Source organism: Perca flavescens, chromosome 2 (genome assembly GCF_004354835.1).
Source record: "Perca flavescens isolate YP-PL-M2 chromosome 2, PFLA_1.0, whole genome shotgun sequence".
NCBI lineage: Eukaryota > Metazoa > Chordata > Actinopteri > Perciformes > Percidae > Perca > Perca flavescens.
In genome coordinates, this window is record NC_041332.1 from 13,581,525 (window position 1) to 13,605,754 (window position 24,230).

At 40.8% G+C, this 24,230-nt stretch overlaps 1 protein-coding gene across 1 annotated transcript; it reads right to left on the reverse strand.

The window, feature by feature from the left end:
* Nucleotides 1-309: 309 nt before the first annotated feature.
* Nucleotides 310-24,142, reverse strand: nomo (nodal modulator). The gene is made up of 31 exons (XM_028591870.1): nucleotides 23,862-24,142; nucleotides 23,136-23,225; nucleotides 23,007-23,052; nucleotides 22,730-22,830; nucleotides 22,408-22,514; nucleotides 22,212-22,284; nucleotides 20,740-20,892; nucleotides 20,019-20,156; nucleotides 19,539-19,628; nucleotides 18,866-18,971; nucleotides 18,560-18,710; nucleotides 18,238-18,415; nucleotides 15,596-15,737; nucleotides 15,320-15,451; nucleotides 13,957-14,093; nucleotides 13,778-13,865; nucleotides 13,523-13,586; nucleotides 13,328-13,423; nucleotides 11,973-12,194; nucleotides 11,159-11,241; nucleotides 10,829-10,988; nucleotides 8,627-8,753; nucleotides 7,367-7,480; nucleotides 7,054-7,181; nucleotides 6,807-6,948; nucleotides 5,718-5,801; nucleotides 4,415-4,525; nucleotides 4,173-4,274; nucleotides 3,458-3,577; nucleotides 2,558-2,650; nucleotides 310-2,234 (listed from the first exon to the last, which is right to left on the reverse strand). The coding sequence occupies exons 1-31, from the start codon at nucleotides 24,015-24,017 to the stop codon at nucleotides 2,103-2,105; spliced, it is 3,666 nt and encodes a 1,221-aa protein (XP_028447671.1). The 5' UTR covers nucleotides 24,018-24,142; the 3' UTR covers nucleotides 310-2,102.
* Between the last annotated feature and the right edge of the window lie 88 nt (nucleotides 24,143-24,230).

Here is a 24,230-nt window from a genome sequence, read left to right on the forward strand (position 1 = left end):
ACGCAGAAAAACAGTAACATGGCCCTTTATAGACAGCCTTAGTATAAGAGCATTTAAACCTCTCTATGCCTCTCTATTGTCCTGGATGCATCCTGATGTACCCTAAATCATTTTATACCACATGCTGCTTGGAAAAACAGCTACGTCAATCTAATTATTGATTTATTTATTGAATATTATTTTTAAATCAATAATTGATGAGTTCTGTACTTTAGCACTTTAAACATCTAAAATTCCTACCATCTTGTTGAACATATTTATGACTAAAGTTACACTGCCCCCTGGAGGTAAAACCATAAAACAGCCAAGTTCATTTCCTTCTGAAATTTATTCTTTATCTCAAAACAAAATCAACAGATTCTGACCAAATGACATTACACCCTCCCTCTCCCACCTCAACCAAACTAATCAACTCCCCCTAAATGTGGACTAATAGGAATATCTTAAATCAGTAAATAGACAGTGGCCTTTTCATCTTTCAACGGAAGTCAGCCACAACTTAGAGCCGATGAATTAAATACGGAAAAATAATTGGGGTCCATAGTTTTCACAGTGCATAACACAGCTCAGCGGTAACACAATGAGCTTACAATTACAATTCTGCCTTATCTTTCGCAGTTTTACTCAAGTCATGACAAACCCTTGGTAGATATTCCCATTTTCCCTTCCCGTCAGTCTTCTTAAATTTAAGTTTCTCTTTAAAATAACTTGTCACACACTTGATCTGACAGAATATCTTTCAAAAAGCAAAACACACTTCTGAAGGACATTCCCCAGCATACAAACTAGGTTTTCACATCTGATTAGACATATGTTAATAAATTAATCAACTATCTGTTATCCTCTATAGCTCCCCCCCGCCACACACACACACCACCACCCCAGTTCACCCCCTGCAAAAAAACCTCAGTATTCAAACCCAAATTTCCAGCATCCTTTCAACCACCTCTTTCCTGAGCTGAAACTGACAGAAAGTCAATCTTGCATCACACTTAACAGCTTATAAAATACCATCAAAAAGTGGAGTGAATTATAGTAACTCGTGGGTGTTTCACATTTAAGTGATATGACATGAAAAAAAAAGCATTTATAAGCTCATCTTTGGCTGTCTTTCAATCATAGTTAGCGGTTACACAATCCCACCTTTGTAATGGCATTATAGAAGTCAATTCAGCTTGGGTCTGATTCTGTTTAATATCAAAGCTATGGGGTCAAATAAGCATCAAAAAGATTTGGAGATTCTGGAAATGACATTTAAAAATAAATACAAAGCTTGTGATTGTTTATCACCCTCACTGGTGAAAAATGTGTTCTTCTCAAATGTTAACCACAAATCTTCTCTACACATTCACAAACAACTCATGCAGTTTCCCACAGGTTTACAAGCGTGATATACCAAAAGTTTTGAAATGATTTCTGACAATCATTGGTCAAGCTCTAAATCTTATTGACCCTTATTTGATCCCATAGAAATCAATTTAAACTATACATTTTAAATAACCTTAAGTTAATACTGGTAATCATGATTAGATCTTATCAAAGCCACATTCTGATGAAAATGTCCTTTGTGTATTTTCTGAATTAACCCAAATGCTGGTAGGTGAGAGACTCATGATCTTCCACAGTGCCTGATAGTCCTAAACTATGTTGGGACTCAAATCAAAAGCATTCAAGTCCTTTCAAAACACAAGCAAAAGATTTTTTGTTGACCTAGATAAATTACAAAAAGGTATAAAAATGGCTCAAACTCTATCACAAATATTAACAATTTTCTTAGACAATGAGTGTTCTGGGGGAAAAAAGGAGTTAAACAAATAAAAAAAAAATAAAAAAAATTGTCAGCTATAAGTCCAGTGCATCTGAACGGCTGATGAGGTTGGTGGTAGTGCGCGTAGAGTGGTCCGTGCTGGGCACTCTGGGCCATATCACATCTTAGTGCCCTAAATAGTTCACTAGTCCCACAATTAGCCACTCCAAACATTAAAGAGGTTTATCTAGTGAACCAGCATCTCCTCTACGAGCTCTCCGAGGCTGTAACCATGGGTGCAAGTGTACATTTTAGTGAACAAAGATGTGGTCGGAGGTGAGCCGTGGTTGTGTCCTCATGTGCGCCTGGCCTTCTGTCTCTTGGCCTGACGTTTGGCTTCGTCCAGAGCGGCGCTCTCCCCGCTGGCCTGGGCCATGCTCCTCACTCCCTGGATACGGTTCACCACCTGCAACAGGAGGGGGATCACCTGCAAACACATCAGCAAAAAAAAAAAAAAAAAATATAAAAAAAAGGTATTAAAACAAATGCGTTTTGGATTAACAGTTTCTTACTTGAAATATTGAAAAATATTTTAGGTGATTAACGTGAATAAGAACTGACTATAAAACAAGAAAAACAACAAGAAATAGGACATTTTTCTTGACGTCATTCCAAATTTTAAGCTTGGCCATGATGAAGCCAAAATTCCAGTGAGGTTTGTTCGAACTAAAGCGATTGAGAAATTCAACGGTTGAGCAAGAAAAGCTCTTTGAACATATTAGTCTGGAGCAGGTGGAGGGGATGATGTACCTTCTCGTGGTTGTATGCTGCTAACAGGAGCAGCAGAGTGAGGGGCAGAGCTATGTAGGAGCCCTGGGCAACATCCTGGTCAGGCACTTTACGCTGTGGGAAAGCACACGCATAAAACACACAACCTGAGACGGGAAACCGCTCAATCAATACGGTTATGGAGTTAAAAAAAATTAAAATAAAAAAAGCCATATATCTGTACAATATAAGTCACTACGAGTCAGGAATCCTGTGGTTCTTAGCAGTAAAAAAACCCCAAAAAACAATTGATGTTTTCTGCACAGAAAACACTCATTGGAATAGTCTGTAGGTTAAAAGGACAATTCCGGTGCAAAATGAACCTAGGGGTTAAGTAAAACACTGTGTACCGAGTCAACCATTCTCTGGGATATGTTTTCATGCTAATCAAATATGACCAGTTTTAGCTTATAACGCTAGTCGTCGCTATTTCTATACCACTAACAAGGCTCAAAATAGCACCACACTTCCACGGTAGCATAATAAGGGTCCCTACATGTAAACCGAAGCACTGAGAACTTTGTAAATGTACAGACAGTTTATTAAAAAGAGTTTATAAAAGAAAGTACCGTTCACGTATACAGGCGGGCGCCATCTTGGGAAAACAGTCAACACCAGCAGAACGACGAACGCCGTGTAACCAGTAACATAGCTCAAGCACGGCGTTCGTCGTTCGACTGATCGTGACTGTTTTCCGTGCCCCGACGACTAGCGTTATAAGCTAATTAGCGGTTTGCGCTAAAACTGGTCACATACGATTAGCATGAAAACATATCCCAGAGAACGGTCGACTTGGTAAACGTGTTACCTAACCTAACCCCTAGTTTCATTTTGCGCCAGATTTGTCCTTTAAAGGATGGGTTAAAAAAACAAACATCTTACAGTGGGGTTGAAGGTGAGTGTGATGTGCTTGTGGTAGCCATTGGAGGTGAAGGTGACCTGAGGTAGAGTGAAGTCGTACTGGGAGCGGGACAGCGTGGAGTACAGCATCAGCACATAGCTCTGGAGAAGAAGGCAGAGTTTCAACAAATCAAATTTAAGACTTTTTAAGAACATTATGAATTAAATTTAAGACCTTTATTGTCCTTTATCAACTGAGCCCTAAATTCAGTTTTTCAAGCCAAGTATTGCTAAACTTGCACTTCCCCATAGCATATTTTTTTTTTATGTCTGTGGTAAAATCCGAAAAACAGTAAGGCGACTTTAGATCCAACAGCAGCATGTCCTGGGTCTATACATTTATTAAATTCACAATTGTGTCAACATTACGGAGATTTATACCCACTGAATCAGAATCCGAAAAGGACTTCTTGCCAAGTAAGTGCCACTTACGAGGAATTAGCCTTTGTTGTTGGTGCATACATAAACATATTAAACATCAATCTGAAACAAACTATAAATATAGAAACAAATAACACATACATATAACTATTTAACATTAAGAAAAAAGGGGCTGTATACAGTATGTAATTGTAGAATGTGAATAACGTATACTAGAAAATCTGACTTTTGGTTTAAGGACTATGAGGAAAATGTTTCAGCAGTTTGGGCTTTACAAAATCCCTATGACTAAGAGAGCAGAAATAAAAGCAGCTACCTCTCCATCTCTGTCCAGAGGAGGGAAGTTGAAGAAGAGGGACTGTCCCAGAGAGACGCTGTTGATTGGGTTGTCCAGATTGTCACTCTTGTAAAGCTTCACCTGGACAAATGAAAGGGGAGAAACGTTTGTAAAACTTCAACAACTCTGCACATTCCTGCCATGTGAGTAGCAGAAATGTATGCGTTTGTTCAATAAAAAAGGACCACAATGCAGGGATAATTTAAGCCAAGCAGCCCTACCGATAGAGTTGCCAGATGTTCAGGGGATGTGTGGACGTTTCCGCTGAGGTCAAACTGATTGATTTGCCTGAATGCGATGATGTTGACCCCTTCAATGTCATTACTGCCGACCTGAGGGGGAACACAGAGCTTAATGTACAGATACAACCCTGGGCTCTTAAAGAAAACGCCAAATGTGAACTGTGGATAAGGCTTTGTACAAGTCACATGGTGTGATAACAGAGAATTAAGTGGAATTAAGGCATTTCCAGCCTTGCCAGAAAGATTAGGGGGCCGGCACTTTTCAGACGAGCTAAAATTATAAACCGAGAGGTTTAAACTCGCAATGGGATTACCTCTGCTTTTGTTCTGCGTACAGTAAAGGGCCCATGTGATAAAATTGCAGATAAGTCATAATCACAGGGTTCCCACAGTTACTTTAACAATTCAATAACAAAAGTTTTCCATACCCTAACTAGGTTTCATTGCCACATATAAAAAGGGAAAAAACTAAGACACTGAAAATGTGTTACTGTTTGGACTGGAGGATAAAAAATGGCATGTTACTAGAAGTTCAAAGTTGAAAGATAAAATAGTTGTAGGGCTGCAGAAATAGGTTACCAATTGCTGCCTGCATCCGCTTCAAGACACTAGTATTTGCATACAGGGCCACGAAAAGATCAGCCCCAGCTTCCCAAGAGGGAGTTTTTCCTCGCCACTGTCGCAATAGCCATTTATAATGCTTGCTCTTGAGGGAATTACTGTAATTGTTGGGGCTTTGTAAATTCTAAATTATAGAGTGTGGTCTAGACCTACTCTATCTGTAAAGTATCTCGAGATAATTCTGTTATGATTTGATACTATAAATAAAATTGAATTGAATTAATTGGAAGTCGCTTTCGCTAAAAGCATCAGCAGCTAAATGGCATGTAATAATAATAATAATAATAATAATAATAATAATAGAAATGCATAAAAAAATGTGTAAAAAAATAACTTGATATTTTACAACATTAAATAAAAAAAAAATACAAATTCTTCTTCAATTAATCCATTTTGAATTCCCTTATAAACGATAACATTCAAGATGGGTGTAATATAATAACTAGTAATTAAGTTACAAAATATACTTTGTACAACCTCTTCTTAAAGTCTACATGTTCTAAACCCTCTACAAGTCAGATTCTCACGTGACCACACGCAACACACGCTCTGCCTAAACGCGCTTTATACATCCATGGGGTAGAGTTATTCAGAGGGCAGATTCAACACAGAAGAAGTATAATTCAGGCATTATCAGGCCGTTATTAAGTTTGCTTCTTACCTCTATAGCTCTGTGTTGTGGTAAGGCCCTCTCTATGTGGTCGTTGCCTTCCGCTCGCAGCTGAATTAGATATTTGCAACCCGGCTGCAAGGAAACATAACATTCATCAAGTCATATGACATGTACAGTAAAACGGTTTTAGAAGACACAGTAAAAGTATAGCATTTGATAACTGCCAGGGTTCAATATGCTTGCTGTGTACAAAATAAAATATATATACAGTATGTTCAAAGCTGCTTACACAATGTGTTTTACAAGGTCAAAACAATACTTTTTAAAGATTTTTTTTGGGGGGGATTTTCCCTTTATTTGAGTGACAGTGGATAGACAGGAAAGGAGAGAGAGAGAGATGGAGGATGACACGCAGCAAAGGGCCGCAGGTCGGACTCGAACCCGGGAAGCTGCAAAGGACTCCGCCTATATGGGGCGCACGCTCGTACAGGGTGAGCTAGAGGTCGCCCCAAAACAATACTTTTTGTAGAGATCTAGAAGGCAGGACAATAACCTGTAGAGTGCAGCAACTTTAGTTAATTAAAGTGCTCATATTATGCTTTTTGGGCTTTTCCCCGTTCCTTTATTGTGTTATATATCTTTTTTTGTGCACGTTATAGGTTTACAAAGTGAAAAAGCCCAAAGTCCACCCCAAAGGGAACCATCTCCAACAGAAAACACTGTTCACAAACCGCTCCAAACAGCTCTATTGTAGTCATGCAGCCTTTACTTCCGTGACAAACGTGTCACTTTGTAACACGTCATAATGCTCGCCTAGCTGCTAGCGTGGCACTCCCTCATTCTCTGCTTCCGACTGGCTAGTAGTCCTTACCTAGCTACTGCGCATGTGCGACTCCCAACAAAGATGGAACAGAAGTGTGATGCCTCACTGTGTAGCTAAAACAGAGCTCAACACAGGGTGAAAAGAGGAGCTGCAGCAATGTGCAGTACAACAAAAAGATGGTGTTTTTTGAAAATTAAACCATGTAAACCTATTCTGGTACAACCTCTAAATACAATTATGAACCTGAAAATGAGCATAATATGAGCACTTTAAAACCCTCCGATATGATTTGAACATGTTCCTAACGTACTCACCAGGAGTCCCCTGAGTCTGAAGCGACCCTCCTCATCGGTGACGGTGTCCTCGCTGTAGAGGCTACACTCTCCCTGTCCCACCGCCTCCACGGCCACATCCCTCTCTGCATCCCCACTCAGAGACTGCACCGCTCCGTAGCAGCTGAGGACGACAGTACAAAATCAGGACACGGATCAGGACGATGTGCTGTGGACATTTTTGGAGCTGGACCCCTAGAACAAACAGCATCAAGGTACACCTGTATACCTGTACGCAGTCTTAATGCCAGTTATGTCGATACTGAGGGTTTGACCCTCCTCCACTGTGATCATCTGAGACGCTGGCTCAAAGCGGAACTCCTTCATCATGGGCTTGAAGTAGTACTGACCAGGACTCTGGAGCAGAGATAAGCAGTGGGTACATCAAATGGAAAGCAGAATAAATATATACATTAGCTGGAGCACAACACAAGTCAAAGCATCCCTACAATCAGCTTCACAGTTTAGCAGAATTAAGATCTCACAACACAGAAAGAAAATTACAATAGTGAAGGCATATTAAGAAATTGCTGGATCCCTACCAGGTTATTAAAGGTGAGCAGGCCGGTGTCCTGAGTCACCAGGTTGGAGCGAAACTGTCCTCCACTCAGAGACAGGAGGACACCTGACAGGGGAACACCATCCTCCGATTTGATCTACAATACAGAGGGAAAGAGAGGGAGAGCACAGGTTATAGATCTCACGCCATGTAAATTTACCAATGGATTCATTTACGGTTTCAGCACTTTATATTATACCCAGGGGTTAAATTGGGACGGGGCTGTCCGGGGCTCAGCAACCGCACATAGGCCTGCGCTCTTCTATGTCATCAGGGGACGCTTAACTAAGCACATCTTCAACAAATATATTTTTACATTTTTCCCCTCGGTCTTAAAAATTCCAACGATGACTTTAACACGTCATCAAACCTTGTTATATTTTATTTATGGTTTGTCAAATGAGATAAATCAGATTTTGTAATCTATGTCCACACACATGTGCACCCATGGCAACCCTGAAACCAGAACCCTCCCCCCCATAACAAATCCCAATTTACCCCTGATTATAGCCCATGAGTGTGTCAAAACAAATGATAGAAATTGGACATATTTGAAAAGGGTTGTAGCTGTGGATGGACTGGGAGGTAATCTTTTCAAATAAAAAAGGAGTATGAGGTGAAAAATGGCCATTGCAATAAAGCCATACTAGCACAGAGAAATGACATCACTTAGTCAGAGCTCAAATTGCGAGAGCCAAATTGTGAAATGATGGGTATAATCAGACAGACAGGTGAGTTTAGCATCTCTAGTGTTCTATTCCAGAGAGGATATACAATAGAAGGATAAATAAGGACACAAAACACATTGTAAACGCTGTAGAGAAGATTTCAAAGCAATTCATCACACAGTCTGAAAAGGGAAACTAAAACTGATCATTTGTGCCAGGATCTCATGGTCGGCGTAGATAATTGCAGACCCCACTGACAAAGGCAGTACAAAAGGCGACGCACTGGCAGCAGCACACAGCAAAGCAGAGCAGTGATTCAACTATCAGTGATGGTTGCTTTTAATTGTATTTTTTGAAAACAAAGTAGGAACCAACAGCAGCCTCTCATCATGTCATTTCATATTCAATTTAAACCACATAATCACGGCCAAGTAGTAAATGTGAACAAAGAGCTCTAATTTGTAAAATATTCTGGATGAAAGTGTCAGCTAAATTAGTGCAGATCTAAAAGTGGCTAGTGATTACTGGGATGTTAATATGTACGTGTATGCATGTGAGGACTGGTCACATTGTACCTTGAAGGTGACACCAGCCAGAGCGAACGCCTTGAAATCTCCCAGGGTTCCCTCCACTGGACTCAGGACGAAACCTTCTTTACTGGCACTGATGTCGTACTGCCGGTTGCTGTGGAGCGGACCCACGCTGAGGCAAAGAGAGGAGCACAACGGTGGTTAGGACTCCAGGTTGCATATTTTATACTGTGTGTTGTGTGATTACAATACTATTCAAGATATGTTATTGTCATTTTATGAACACAACAAAATGATGTTGGTGGCAATCAACGCAGCAGTAGTAAATAAATAAAAAGGCATTGCACATAGCTACTAGCTCTCTATATGCTATCCCACATACAGAACTATTTTTGTTTCAGGGTTCAAGGCAACTGCTGGCAAACCCTCAAGATTCCCAAGACTTGCAGGAGATCTTACAGAGCAAGTCAAGGAAAATTAACCTACGGATTCATTTTGACATTTAAAATTGCACTTTTACAACGTGTAATGTGGGTATCAGTAAAATTTGTTTTTTTAGGTGCTTCTTGACCCTTTCAACATTTCTTTTTTCCCGACAAAAGCAATTTTGTATAGGGGCCAGTAAAAATTGACTTTGGGCAAGTAGAATTTTTTTTTCCACTTGCTCGACCGGACAAGTGACACACTAAATCTTAAACCTTTAATGTCTGTGTCATGGTTGCTAGCATGGCTAAAAACTACTCTCAACTAGGGCTGAACGATTAATTGCATTTGCGATAATATCGCGATATGTTAAAACGCGATTTCCTAATCGCAAAGGCTGATTTGATGACTCGCGAGAGCAAATCAGTCTGCACTACGCAGAGAAAGCATCAACTTAGCACGCTAACGCTACACTGTACTTTGAGCTGATCTCGGTCATTCAAACAATTCTGAGTTGAAGTTTAAAACTTTTACAGCCATTTTAATAAAATGAAGGGTTTTGTTCGGGCTCGAGTCCATACATGCAGTTAATGGATACAGGCACGCAGAACTGAAGGCTCGGTTGGCAACGAGCTAGCTCTGATTAGCGGTTAGCTACGGTTAGCTCCGTTATAAAGATATGGGTGGAGGAGCTGCCACTGAGAGGGGTAACAATCAGACTGATAAATGACGGTTCGGGGAGCTTTCAAAGCAGCGTGGCCGCGGGGTTTCAACTTATTTTATTAGTACAGTTAATCCCACGGCAAGACCACCAGCAGCTAACGTAACGATAGCCTCTCTGAGCTAGTGCAGTGTTGACGGTGTCGGCACGCAACTTCACAAGGGGGAGGGGCTGGAGGCAGCTCCTCTGTGTGTGTGTGTGTGTGTGTGTGTGTGTGTGTGTGTGTGTGTGTGTGTGTGTGTGTGTGTATATATATATATATATATATATATATATATATATATATATATATATATATATATACACACACACACACATACACATATATACATACACACATATATATATACATACACACATATATACATATATATACATACATACATATATATATATATATATGTGTGTGTGTATGTGTTTTTACTTATTTAACTGTGTGTTGTTCATACTATACAATGATTTGTTTGTCTTTGTTGAATAATACAGAAGACAAAGAGCTTAAAAAAATAATCGAATATCGAATCGCAATCACAATATTTGTGGAAAAAAATCGCAATTAGATTATTTTCAAAAATCGTTCAGCCCTACTCTCAACCACCTGCTCATCTGCAAACCAAACATCTGTATAAACACTGGAGAAGAATAACTGAGCAAGCTTGAACAAAAAAAGCCAAGTCAAAAATTTCAATACAGTTTTCATGCCACAGAACGGCACAGATGCAGCGCTTCATGAGCTAAAAGCTCCAGGCCTGGCACTCTTATGTGCAGCTTTTGACAGTGTTTACCCTCAGGTCCTTTTAAACAGCTGCACAAACTTGTTGGTCTCTCAGGTGCAGATTGTGATTTAATTATCTGGGGATCTAGGGATTCTATTTTTTTTTTTTTTTATACACACTCCGTTCAAATGTGTTCATGGACTGGCTTCTAGCTATATTTAGGACTTGTTTAGCCCATAAACGTATAGCAGAGCCCTAAGATCTGGACTCTTCTCCTTTCAGCATGACAAAAATGTAGCATCCAGACTTATAGGACGGCTGTTTGCAGCTTGTGTCGCATCCTTCCTCTAGTTTTCATCGCTCATGTGAAGTGCTGGGTTCTCATACCTGTATGCTCCCATCTCATTGGTGGCCACGGTAACGAGTGGTGCAGCAGTTCCTCTTTCACTGATTGAGATCTCCACACCCTGTAGCTCCGGTGACACCTTGCCCTCCAGGAAGAGACCTGCACGCCCTGCAATGTCCACCAGCCGACCTGGACACGACTCTGTCGAGAGATTGTCATTACTTTTTAGGTAGCATGTTGGTATTAGAGGTTTTAGGATGCTATTATGTTATGTGCTCTTTCGCCATCTAAAACAATACAGTCGGAAGTCAGGGTAAAAATGTTATAAGCATGTGCAAGAGTGTGTGTGTGCGTGTGTATGTGGAACTTACCTCCAGTGATAGCTGCCTCTACCTCAGGAGGATAGAACAGTAGTTCCTTGGATGAGGGTGTCACTGTGATCTTCTCTCCAGCCCTGTACAGTCATACAGTCTATTTTAACTCACTGCATCATCACATGAGGTTCAAGACTAAGCAAGACTCTTATTATTAGTGGATGTCAACCAGCCGCTAATAATAAAGTTGCAAATTGATGGGGGTTATTTGGGAGTCTAGTGTTCTGGAGGTGAAAGTCCTGTTCATTTTGTCCAGACAATTTTTTAAAAGGGACTCACAGTTGGAGCGGTTTTAAAGATTTTCAATACAAAAAGATAAGCAACTTCGTAAGAAAATATGTAGTTAAATAAATAAAAAGTCAAGATTCAATACTTTCAAGTTGCTACGAATTTGGTGCAGTGTGCTCATTACAAAAAAACAACAAAAAACAGTCATAGCAGGACGTTCAATACCTAGCCTGTGGGCATTAACAGAGAAGAGAGAAGTTTATTACAACTCCTCGACTTGCCTTTTATTAGGAAACATCCAATCACTGAGTTTAACATTCTGTTGCGTGTGCAGCTAAAAGACAAGTGGAGGTTAAATCTTATGCTTTGTAGAAAACTGATAAATACCACATCTATGGTGCCGTGTTCTGTTCCAAACTGCAATGACAAAGCATTTCAAATTTGCTACAGCTTTGAGTCTCGCCTCTGTCTGAGCAATAGCAATGGCTCATGGGCACAGTTATATTAAGAGCCATCCACCATGCCAAACGAATGCAACCCAGAAACAAAAAGAGTAGAAATGGAAAAATGCAGCGTGACTGACCGGGCCCAGTAGGAGAGCTCATAGTGGAAGGGGCCTGTCAGTTCATCGGCTTTCTCTTGGATAGGAGGGCTATCGTCCCTGGCACCCCCATCCTCTTCGGCGGCGCGGCGCTCACGTTCCTGACGGCGCAGTTGAATCTCTTGCAGCTGCTGCTCCTGCCTCTGCTCCTCCAGGCTCCGCAGGGGACCCAGCACCAGCGCCGGCTCACTCTCAATAGATGATCTGATAGAGGGGAGGGAGGGGGGAAAAAAAAACACACATGTAAGATAGACATTTGCATAAGGATGTTCTTTGTGCCAATATTAGCACACAGGGTTCTATGAACAATGAGCTGTAACAATTCCAAATTTTGCTGTATAATTATTTGTCTCAGAGATAATTGCAATATAATATAAAAATATATATAAAAAAAGTATAGTATAATTGTCTCTTTCAGTCAAATTAAAAAAAATATTTATTTATTACTTTTTTTAAACAAATTAAAGCTTTGAATGAATTCCAGGATACATCTTTTGGTTATATCGCTGGTATGTAGTCTATATCCTTGACGTTCCACTTCTGGGATGGCGCTGTTGCAGCCAGAAAATCTGCCGGATTTCACTCATTTTGGCCGGATATCAGTTGCCTTAGGCTTCCTTTGTGTTGGCATTTTAAACTCCGGTCGATTTATGAGGACTACGGTTCTCAGATCTCTGCAGGGTAAATCCAGACAGCTAGCTATACGGTCTGTCCAATCTGAGTTTTCTGTTGCACGACTAAAACAACTTTTGAAAACGTACACGTACCACCAAAACAAGTTCCTTCCGAGCTTATTTTGCAGCGGCACCGCAGCTTTTCTCCGGTGCTTAGCACCATCCAAGACAATTGTGATTGGTTTAAAGAAAAGCCAATTAACCAGAGAACGTTTTCTTCCCATCCCGGAATGCTACGTGGAGTAGCCAGACCTGGATGCGCTTTGGAGGAGGGTCTGGCAAAGCGATACTACTGGTATCTGACCCAGACAATGTAATAACACCAATTCACAGCCTATGAAGTAAACAACGCCTCTTTATCATAAAAAATGTTTTCTAACTGTATCCCCCTTGTCATTTTTGTTACTATGAACATGTATATAGGGTCATGTGCCAACAACTAACAATTGAAATAATAATAAAACTATTTAGTCCGACCAATAATCACTTCTATAATTACAATTTGGCATATCTAAACAAAATCAACAATTACCGGTCATATGCCTTAAGACCTTGTTAGCAATTCATTAAGGTTAAGCAGAGAAACCCGCGATTATGTAAAACAACTGACAATTAGACAATTGTGTAATTATTGTTACAGGCCTAGCCATGGCGAGTCCTTACTTGATAGTAACGGTGACGTCTAGGATCTTGTCGGTGGTGATGAGCCCAGTCATGTGATGGCGCACTGCGGTGAGGGTCAGGATAGTGGGGGCCGAGCTGTTCGACACAGGTTAACGGTCACTTGGTTGAACTGTATCGAGGGAGAACACTCTTTTAACCCAGAAATGAAAACGGACACAGCATCTCATTACTTACGTATCGTACGTGTAGAAGTCCTGCTCAAACTGGTGGCAGGAGCGAGGGGTGACTTTGTAAACACCTGGACAAGCCATTTTTAGTTGATTAATTACTTTGCTCCAGTTTTATATTTAGCTAAGTCTGACACGGACCTTTTAGGCTCAAGACACTGTACTCGAACTATGCATGAGGGAATATTTGGTACGCTGATATTTTTTTTTTCTAGATATTCTAATTCATGCTAATGAGGGGGGTCAATAGAATAAACTTCACCAGGCTTGGAGAGGCAGAAGCGGTTGACTCCCTTAGAGAGGTTGTACACGCCGACGTTCTCAGGTTTGCTGCCATCTTGGAAGAACTCCTGCACAGAAAGACACATTCAGTTAGAATTAGAACAATTGTGGACGTGCCACCAACTGTTAACAACACACGCCAGGTACTGATTTACTGACCAAAGTAATGGCATGTGAGAGGGAGCAGCGCAGGATGTAGCCAATCTGTCTGAACTCCACCCCCACAACATCGGAGTCCAGAACCTCCACTTCTATGGACTTGTGCTTCCAGCACCACTCCTCATGAGTAATACTCACTGGCAGGTGTAAACATGGGAGAGAACAACAAGTAGTTAACAAAATAGATTAAACAGTAACAGATATTTGTGGAAAAGGGTTAAATCTGTCACACCATGCAAGGAGGGAAAAAAACTCAAAAGCCTCGATCACATCAGATTGAGGCTCTCCCATTTTATAATGATCTCATCTTTAAATATAATTTGTTTTGGCATTATAGGCCTTTATTTGTGACAGGACAGCTTAGACATGAAAGGGGAGAGAGAGGGGGAATGACATGCAGCAAAGGGTCGCAGGTCAGAACCGAACCCGCGGCATTGAGTACCGACCCTTTCCATATGGGTCTCTACCACGTGAGCTAACCAGACGCCCGAATTATCATAATCATCATCTTTAAACAAATGGTTAAGAAAGTAAACTTCTTACACTACTTGGGCTTGGCAACACTGCACGCTGAGTAAACATGCTTCAAAAGATGCGGTGTGTGCAGATGGCTACAGATTGAGTGTAGTGAACAGCGAGTGAGATGGGTGCAGCACCAGAAGGTACCGAAACACCGGCTGAATAATGTGTGCTTCCTGGAAAGCTGGTGCTAAATATCAGCTATGCTCGGAAGCTGGAAATGACTAATTACTGATTTCACCGCAATCGTTGGGAGAGTAATCAGTGCAATTTCTGAATAAAAATGTACACAGGATGGAGGAATTAGTTTATATACAATGGTCGGCTTGAGTTCTTCCACTCAAAACTTGCATGCTGATTCTGCATCTGTGCTCTCCTTAAATGGTGATTTATTCAACTGCAACTTCTAATTTGTTACTGCTCTAATTAATCCAATAATAAAAGAAAAATCACAAAATGAAAAACAATCTCAATTAGGGCTGCACAATGTATCGTTTGTTTTTTTTAAATCGTCATTGCGATATTGACTGGCGCTATAAGCCCACCGAGAAAGGCTGCGACATATCGCGAAAGAATAAAATGTAGCCTAACTCTCTTTTTTTTGTGGCGACTTTTTATATTCAATTCAATGTTCAATAAAAGAATGCTGGAAATGATTTTCTTTCATTTGCTTTAAACAAGCAGTACAGTTTAATAAATGTTTATTTATAGAAAGTAATATCGTTATCGCCATATTCAACGATATCGCAAATCACATATTTGCCTCATATCATGCAGCCCTAATCACAATTATTAATACTACTAGTATTTAGCATGTCAAGTGTTATTGGTAGGGCGTCCTGACCTTTGTATTTCCCTGGTAAGACGTCGTCAAAGGAGAAGCTGAGGATGTCACTGTTGCCTGGCAGCGACACCGTCCTTCTCTCTCCCTGCCGACTCACTGGTTGCAGGGTTACCGACAGGTCGTCGCAGGACGCTAGCGATCAAGCAGAGGACACAAGCTCAGTGAAAATATGAACAACTACACAAAGACGTCATATTTTAATGGGGTTAAAGCTGCATTTCAGACAAAAGAGTGTCTTTTTAGAAAAAAACTAAGTGTACATTACCAGGTTCTTACCTAAACAGTAGACTTTTCCAGAGACAGAAGCCATAAATTGGGTGAAAAGTAGGTCTGTGAGGGGCTGGTCCACAAGGGAGACCTCCAGGGCCTGAGGCTGGAGAGCCAGGCCTGCTTTCACCTCGGCCTCGGGGAGCAACACCTGCACACATGGAAATACAACCAAAGTTACCTTGTAGAAAGCAAAGTTTATATCTATCTATCTATTATAATAATTATATCTCTGGCAATACATCCCAAAACTTAGTAGTATTTACTTATTCTGGATTGTTTCTGAATCCGTTAAAGATTTGGGCTGTTGCGCTTTCCTTACTTTCCTTTAGACTATAATCTTATACGTTATGTTTTAAACATATCTGAGAATCAAGCATTGAAGGCTTCTTGTCCATTTATATTAGTGACTGAAAATGGAGGCTGACAAAATTTTGGTTTTGAAAAAGTTGCTTTTTTGTTGAAATTAAGAGGCACTGTGTAGAAAACTCTTCATTTCAATTTCACTAATCAGCCGTTCCTTGCCCATTGCAATGCTTTCAAAGTAAACAACAGGAAGAAATAGGGCGCCTGACAAAAGTTCAGCTTGTCACTTGTGGGCAGTTAGGACATTCCAATAAAAAACAAAAATGCAATCCAACTGATTTTGGCGCCGACGCCCGCTCGTGTCACAGTCAGTTAGGACAAGGTGTTAGATATCTTGTCAGCTGTGCATCTTAATGACAGACTTAACGACCCACTAAAACTGGGCTCTACAATTTTATATAAATATAACAGTATGTCATTTCACTTTCAGGGTGGATTTTCCCTTTAAATCGGGGGTCATTTTTTAAGTTAAGGACCCCTTAACTTAGAGAGAGATAGAGCAGGGACCCCCTCCTACATATATTGTTTAAAATGAAGTTGCATAACAAACTGGGCCTACAATAATGTGTAGGGCCGCCTTTCTACCTTTTTGCATAGAATACTACGCTAAAATTAATTAATTAATTAAAATAGCCTACTAATTGTTGCCATGCTTTTATAAATCATGTTTAAATATTAAACATACATGTAGCACAGTGAACCCTTAGGATGAACTGCATATGTGGATGGCCTTAGTGACTACTTTACTGTTGGATTCATGTTAAAGGTCCAATATGTAATATTTGTACTGTAATAAATCCAAAAATGACACCAATGCCTCATCAGATATTAAGGAAACATGTTAAACTGAAATACTATCTTTTCTGACAACAATGCTAATTTCAGTATTTTTTCTTTTTGAAATTTACATTCAGTGACGGAATTTATGTTTATGTTTTGATCTGTGTGTTGTTATCAACGGCCCAGTTTGACAGGCAGGCCGGGTTGCCAGATATACCTGTAAAAACGTAAACCCAGCGCGCTACAGCTGTAACGGTAGTACAGCCATGAAAGCAACAAACAAACGAACAGGATCAACGGAGATAGATTCTACATGACCTAAAAAAAAGAAAACAGCATGTTTCTAACAGTTGCATGACCAGAGACGTAACAACCCCCTAGGAAATATTGGAGATGTATTTGAAAGATGGAGACAGCTTTGATCCCAAAAGAACGCAGAGTTGGCTTATTTTCTCCTGAACAGGTAAGCATTAGCTCCACGCTAATTTATCACAGCTACTAGGGATGGGCATTTTTTGTCATTTCAACATTTGTGTACTCACATTGAATTATATAGCTAGAGTACCCGAGTTGGTTACTCGCAAAAACAATTGAGACATAGCCAGTAAAGTGATCCCGACTGGTCTAGGCTAATGCCGCCATGCTAACCCTGCTAACTGTTAACGTTACCGGGAGGACCAGGCAAGCGGCCCATGGCTGTTTACAGCGTGTAGCCTCGTCAGCGGCTGGAGCCGACAACGATGAGTTATTTTAAGCCACGAGAGGGGGGCTGTAAATCGGAAAGAGGGGTCTATGAGTTTGCAGTGTGTTTAGCGATTGTTGCCGTAATTCTAAGCCAATAAAGTGTGTTCCGTCGGCAAGGCAGTGGTATTTTTAGCGTTTCGTATTGTAATTCTAAGCCGAGGAAGTGTGCCTGACTGGCGTGTGGAGAGGACAGTGAGGTTGTTGTGTTTTTAGCGGTTCATACTGTAATTTTAAGCCGAAAAAGTGTGTCTGTTAGTTGGTTACAGAGCTCCACGTGAGCACGGGCTTTTATGACTGTCAATATAGCCAGCATCTAACGTTAGCTACTCGGCTGTGCTGTGGAGTAATGTCTGGCTATGTGAGACTAGCATCTAACGTTAGCTACTCCGCTGTGCTGTGCAGTAATGTCTGGCTATGTGAGACTAGCATCTAACGTTAGCTACTCCTCTGTGCTGTGGAGTAATGTCTGGCTATGTGAGAAAAGCGTCCAGCTACATTGTTGTGAATGCTGCGGTCTCAGCCTGGCAACCCCCGTGAACTTCGAGTCTGGGCAGGAGGGGGCGGGGGAGACGACTCTCCAGTATTTTGAATTGGTAGTGCAGTAACTATTTTAACCGCTAGCTGCCAGTATTACACACAATATTACATATTGCACCTTTAAGACTTTACAATAATTTGGAGCCCCCCCCCCCCTGCACTGACTGAGGAGTCCTCCTTAAGTCCTCACTCGTATATAAAAACCTAGATGCTGCCAGTCTTACATGGACACTGTAGTCTCCAGGTTTGGCCTGGAAGCAGAAGGCCCCCTGAGGATCGGAGTCGATGGTCCTGCTGGCGGCATTGTCTTGGCCCGGGGGTGTCAGAGAGACTTTGTAGCGGCCTTGCTGCTTCATGCCCTCGGGCAAGTGACTGATGGAGATCTGGCCACACACACTGAACCTGTGTGGCACCAACAGCAGAATTTAGATCAAGCCAGTTACCAATGTGGTAATGTGAAAAACCAAGCTGACAGCACTGAAGCTGATTTTTGTAAGAAATGGAAATGTATGCAGCTCAAGCAGTGAGCAGACAGGCCAGACGTACCCTGCTGTGATGATGTCAGGCAGCTGGGGTGTGTTTGGGGCAATCTTCACTGTGATTGGCTCAAAGAACATGAGCTCCTTGCTGACACGGATGGTGTAGGTACCAGCCGTCATGTTCTCCAACCGGAAAGAACCATCCTCCTTGCTGAGCACTGTGAGGACAGAAGAGCAAAGTACGTAACAGTGTGAAAATGTGTATACATTGAGAACCACTGAATGCACAAGTTAGAGCATTACCACAATTGTTCGGATGTTTTTGTTGCTTTTAAGACACTAACTAAAGCATTGAGTCTTTGAGTATGGCTACCTTTGATCTGGTTGTTGAGGGACACTGTGGCATCAGAGACGCCTTCCCCACCCACGCTGTTGAGAACTCGGCCTGTCACTGAGAAGCCCATGACACGGAAGATGGGCTGCATGCGGAGCAACAGAAAAAGCATTTTGTTGTTGTCAAAATGTGGTACCATTACAGCTGGGCAATTTGTTCCCCTAAAAAAATCTGCGATTTATTTTTATAAAAAAATAAAAAAAATAAATCGATTTACAATTCGATCCCCCCCCCCCCTTCCACTTAAAACAAAATAACTGCGAACTGTATATATATTTATTGTATTTAATTAAAGTGCATCAACATAAACAAAATTGCAAAGGCAAACCCTTTCTCTAAGTGAAAAGTCACTGTGCAACAAAGATTGTTAAACATCTAAATTATTTATACTGTATTTGGATTAAAAAAAAAAAAAATCAAAAAAAAAAATTTCCCAGCCCTAGGTACCATGCATAAAATGTGTTCATATTTGCAAGATAATGAAAACTATTCAAACATATATATATACACACACACATACATACATACGTACGTATGTATGTATGTATGTATGTATGTATGTATGTATGTATGTATGTATGTATGTATATATATATATATATATATATATATATATATATATATAAAAAAATAACACAATATGACACTTTACCTCCAGTTTCAAACTGTTGTGTTCCACCTTAAAATTCATCCTCGAAGGAGCAACATCAAATGTGATCCGTTCTCCCCGGTAGAAGGGCACCTGGGGGGGAAGGATTTCACAAAAACAGAAGTAATTATATTTACATGAGAGAGAGGCAATATTTTTGCCATAAAAAAAAATCAAACCCCATGTTTTACACTATTTGTTGTCTCCATTTTTCTGCAATACCCATTCAACTAATTACATTTGAGTAATCATCTTTCCTTATGGTAGTTTTTAGTGGTAGTGGCAGAGTCCGCCATAGCCACGCTGGATTTTAAATTCAGTTGTGGTTACAGCATGATGTAATACAGTCCTTGAATATGCTAATGTGGTATATTCAAGTCAAACGTTATGCCAACCAGGATTTAACCTTAAGAAGTACAACTTTGAGCTAGATTAGGACAGGACAGCTGTCTGCTTCCTTATTTTTTTTTACAGAAAGCTTACCACGGTGTAGTCGCCGCTGGCCAGTGAGGGGAAGACGAAGGTCCCATCTTCCCTGGACAGAGAGCTGCACAGGTAGACTAGGGAGCTGTCCCCAGAATCTGCCCCATCCACTGGGGATGTATTACAGCCACCAACGTCCTGAAAACAAGCACACCCATATGTAGCAATGTCCCATGATATTTCAGAAATCCTACTGAAACAGCATAACCTACACGACTTTAATCAAATAATGCAGGATAAATCCGACAAGCCCTATAACATCCTGATCCAGTTTGACTCCCCACTGTTTCCAAAAATGTTAAAGGTCCCATGGCATGAAAATTTCACTTTATGAGTTTTTTTTACATTAATATGCGTTCCCTCAGCCTGCCTATGGTCCCCCCAGTGGCGATAGGTGTAAACCTTAAGAGGTCATAAGGAGCAAGATTATCTCCCCTTTCTCTGCTTTGCCCGCCCAGAGAATTTGGCCCACCCATGAGAGAGAGACATCATGGCTTTCAAACGAGCAAAGTGGCAGTTGCCCCCCCGCAATAGCTACAGACACAGAAATGGCACATCCTAAGGAATGCTCAGTGTGGGACTGGCTCTAGTGGCTGTAATTCTGCACCAAGGCTGGATTTTGGGAAAGAGACTTCAGATACAGTATTAGGGACCACTAAGGTCTATATAAAAGCATCCAAAGAGCACCATGTCATGGGACTTTTAAATAATGTTGGTTTACCTCTTTCTTGACTGCAGCAGAGTACAGTAGGAAGGTGACCTCTTTCATGGGCTCTCCATCACTGCGGACCTCCCCCGAGACATCGTAGCCTCCAACTACCAGATGGTCAGCGGCTGGGGCATTGGCATTGGAGACGAGCACTGAGGTGGTGCTCTATAGGAAGACGGCAAATGGTCACCACGGAAGTTACAGTTAGAGTCAGAGTAATGGTTCTGTCAGGAGCAGTGCTCCATTACTGCTGGAGATCATTATGCTTATAAACCTGCGGAGCTGACAGGGAACCTTATCAGCTAAGCAAGTAGGTGAATAATGAAGTGTTCCACACTAAAAGTGACACCGAATTAAAAAGACCTCTGAGATAATGCATTCTTCGCTGTATTAATGACACTGCTCAGGCGGAGAAGTGCCATTCTCTGGTAGCCAGCAATGGGTTAATACCTGGGTATGGGAAAGAAAACAATGACAAAATGTAGTTGAAAGGCTGAGATCATTAGCTACAAAGCTGCTGATCTGCTCGGACGCTATTCCAAAAGGTCTCCACTCAACAATGTATTGTTGTAGAGCAAGCGTCTTCATCAATCTTTTCTAAACCATCATTGTGGTGGACTCTATTTATATTCCGAGCTATACAAGTATCTACTACTGTATTTTTTTACAGTGTCTGTGCAATTTAGAGTATACATATAGTTTGTTCTCTTGTTAGAGAATGTTAGTAACATTTTAGGGGAATCACAGAGTAAAGAAATATTTGACTATGACAACAATGTCTTGCAAAGTGGTTTGATGAAGGAGCAGTAAGCAGGGCTAAGTGTTGAAGCCAGCGCAAAAGGGCCTTATGATGTAGTTTTTTATAATGACTACAAGAAGAAATCTCTTATTGTAGTGAGGTCTTTGGAAAAATAATCTCAGTAATATTAATTAACTCTCACAATATAGAGATAATACATATTTGGGTCCCAAAAGCTATCTTCAACTTCCTTGAAGTGTCACCAGGGGAAATATATATATAAAAACATACCAAGGCTTAAAATTAGAGGTTAACAGGGACGTTTGCCAGGTTATCACTCCACAGCTCCACCACATTGATAAAATTAGGACTTTCCAGCACCAGTAAATGACAAAGCAGGCAGAAGGAAGAACACCTAAATTTAAACATTCCTTAAAAGCGTAACTCTTGCCAAAATGGAACCTAGGGTCTTTTTGTGAAAATACCCGAGTCAAACTTCCGTTTAAAAAGCATAATTAGGACGGAAACGCCACTTTTAAGATTTACCGTATTCTCGTTTTTGGTGAAATAGCCTTTTGAATGGGAGTGCTAGGGGCACTACTATGATCGCATCAAAATCGTGAAACTTTGCTCGAAGTATCACCAGTGGCTCTACACATGAACTCGAGCATTGAGAACATTGTTTGTGTACACCACTAATAGTCTGTGCTGTTAATACGGCCTAATGAAACGTTTTGGTACCAACCTGCTCCAGAGTCCAGGAGGGATGGGCAGCTGTGATGTCATAATTTCCAGGGAGTACTTTTAAAAAAGTATACCTGTGTTAGGTAGACCAAAGAAAGAAAAGCCCTTAAAATGGCAAACAGTCTAAAGAGACATATTTTAAATTGCAGAAAAACCTGTGTAAAGCCCTAACAAACAGAAAGGTGAGAGCCACTTACTTTCCTCCAGGCTGTGTGACAACACTCTGGAGTTTCTCCTCTGTTCCCGCTGGGGTGAGTTTGACTTCTACTCCAGCCGGACCCAGGAGATGGCCTTTACTCAGAACCTAAAGACAGATATATATTATATGACATGAATTCATTCCTGGACTAATTCTTTTCTGGTGCATAGATGGGAAGTGGTAGTTATTAGCACACACACAAAATAGACACTGATGTGCAGAGCTGAACTGGAGCACTTTTTCCACTTTCTTTGATCTCAGTCAAAAGTTTTCAAGACAAAAAGTTCCCATTAATGAGGCAACTCCTTCACAATTCTCACCGTTCCTGAGACTGAAAAGCCAGTGAAAACAAAGTTGATGTCTTCTTCTTTTGTACAGATGTCACTCACTCCATCCACATGGAGGTCGACACTGGTCGGCTCTGGTGAGCGTTAAAGCACAAGTAAAAAAATAAAACAAATAGCAAAATCAAACACCAAAAGACAGACGCGGGAATATAGATTAGCCTATGCAAAACCGCCTCTTAGACTGTCTTTGCATTATAAAATCAACAGTTTAGCATAAAAAATATTAATTGTGAGGATGAGATAATCTTACCAAAGCTCCACCCGAGAGGAGGCTCAATCTTTAAAACAAAGTCTCCCTGTGTTAAAGAGACAAGTCTTAAGATTACAATCATCATCAGTGAATAAGAGTTAAAAGTACTCAAAGGAGTGAATCTCATACCTTGTCATAGAGGGGGATCATGAAGTAGCCATTGATTGGAGCACAGTCCGTTTGATATTTCAAAGAACCTTGTTTGGTGTACAGTTTAATCTGTGCATGAAAGCAGACAGAAATTGATTATTAAGTATATATTTTAATTAATATTCCTAAACCGTTATGGCACTAGGTAGCCGTCTCTGTTGCTTTAAATACTACGTTAAACAGCAAAATGGTTGAGTAGTTTGTATCCGATGTCATTCACAACCAGGCCAGTCTAGCTATCCGGATTAGTTAATTTCACTAAATGGCTAATCCCATGGAGCCTGTGAATGAGCAAGGATTATAAGACTGATGGCTAGCACTTAACATCTTCCTCGTCAACAGACGGCCAGGCTGTATGGTTTAAGAGTGAGCAGTGTAACATATGTTAAAGCTAATGTAACATTATGCTAACATATGGGTTTTTTTAGTCAACCGTCACTGCGTAGAGAAAACATCAGAAGTAGCTAGCAAAATAGCATTACCTGAATAAACGTCAAATTTCACGTTTTGCATTATATTCATGTTTAGCTAGCAACAGAGAGCTAACTTTGAGATAAAGTAGACTATGGTTGTGATAATTTCATGCAACTATCATTCAACCAAATATCCAGTCTTCACATAGGTAACCTTTAGCTTAGCTAGCTACTACTATAAACCAGCTAACTGTTAGCTACCTAGCAAGCTAGCCGGAAGGTTTTCACTCACCTCGATCAGAGAGTAATTGATCTCAACGTCGGATTTCACAAATCCCCCGCATGCCACCACAATGTCCTCAGATGAAACAGTCAAGAATTGGGAATAGGTGATACAGAATAAAACCCAAATGGCCCCCACGTCTGCCCGGATCGTAATTCTCAACATTTTGGCTGACTGATATCTCGAAGAGCCGAGCAACAGCACGCTGCCTCCGGTTCCGTACCAGCCGAGCAGCTGTCAGTGACAATGGAAAGTGTCATGAGCAGCGACCCCTTCTGGGTTGGAGTTAGTATAACAAGACGCTAATGACAGCTCTGTGAGGCCAGATCTAATGGGCTAGAAAAGAGAAAATAGGAGAAAGAAAGAGAAAAAAAAAAA

Bases quoted from the DNA above. Each gene is read 5' to 3' on its own strand.
- nomo (XM_028591870.1), bottom strand. From the start codon at position 24,017: ATGTTGAGAATTACGATCCGGGCAGACGTGGGGGCCATTTGGGTTTTA. The intron at 23,053-23,135 runs GTATGAGATTCA...TCTTTAACACAG, and splicing joins TGATCCCCCTCTATGACAAG to GGAGACTTTGTTTTAAAGAT. The intron at 18,416-18,559 runs GTACGTCTGGCC...GGTGCCACACAG, and splicing joins CCTGACATCATCACAGCAGG to GTTCAGTGTGTGTGGCCAGA.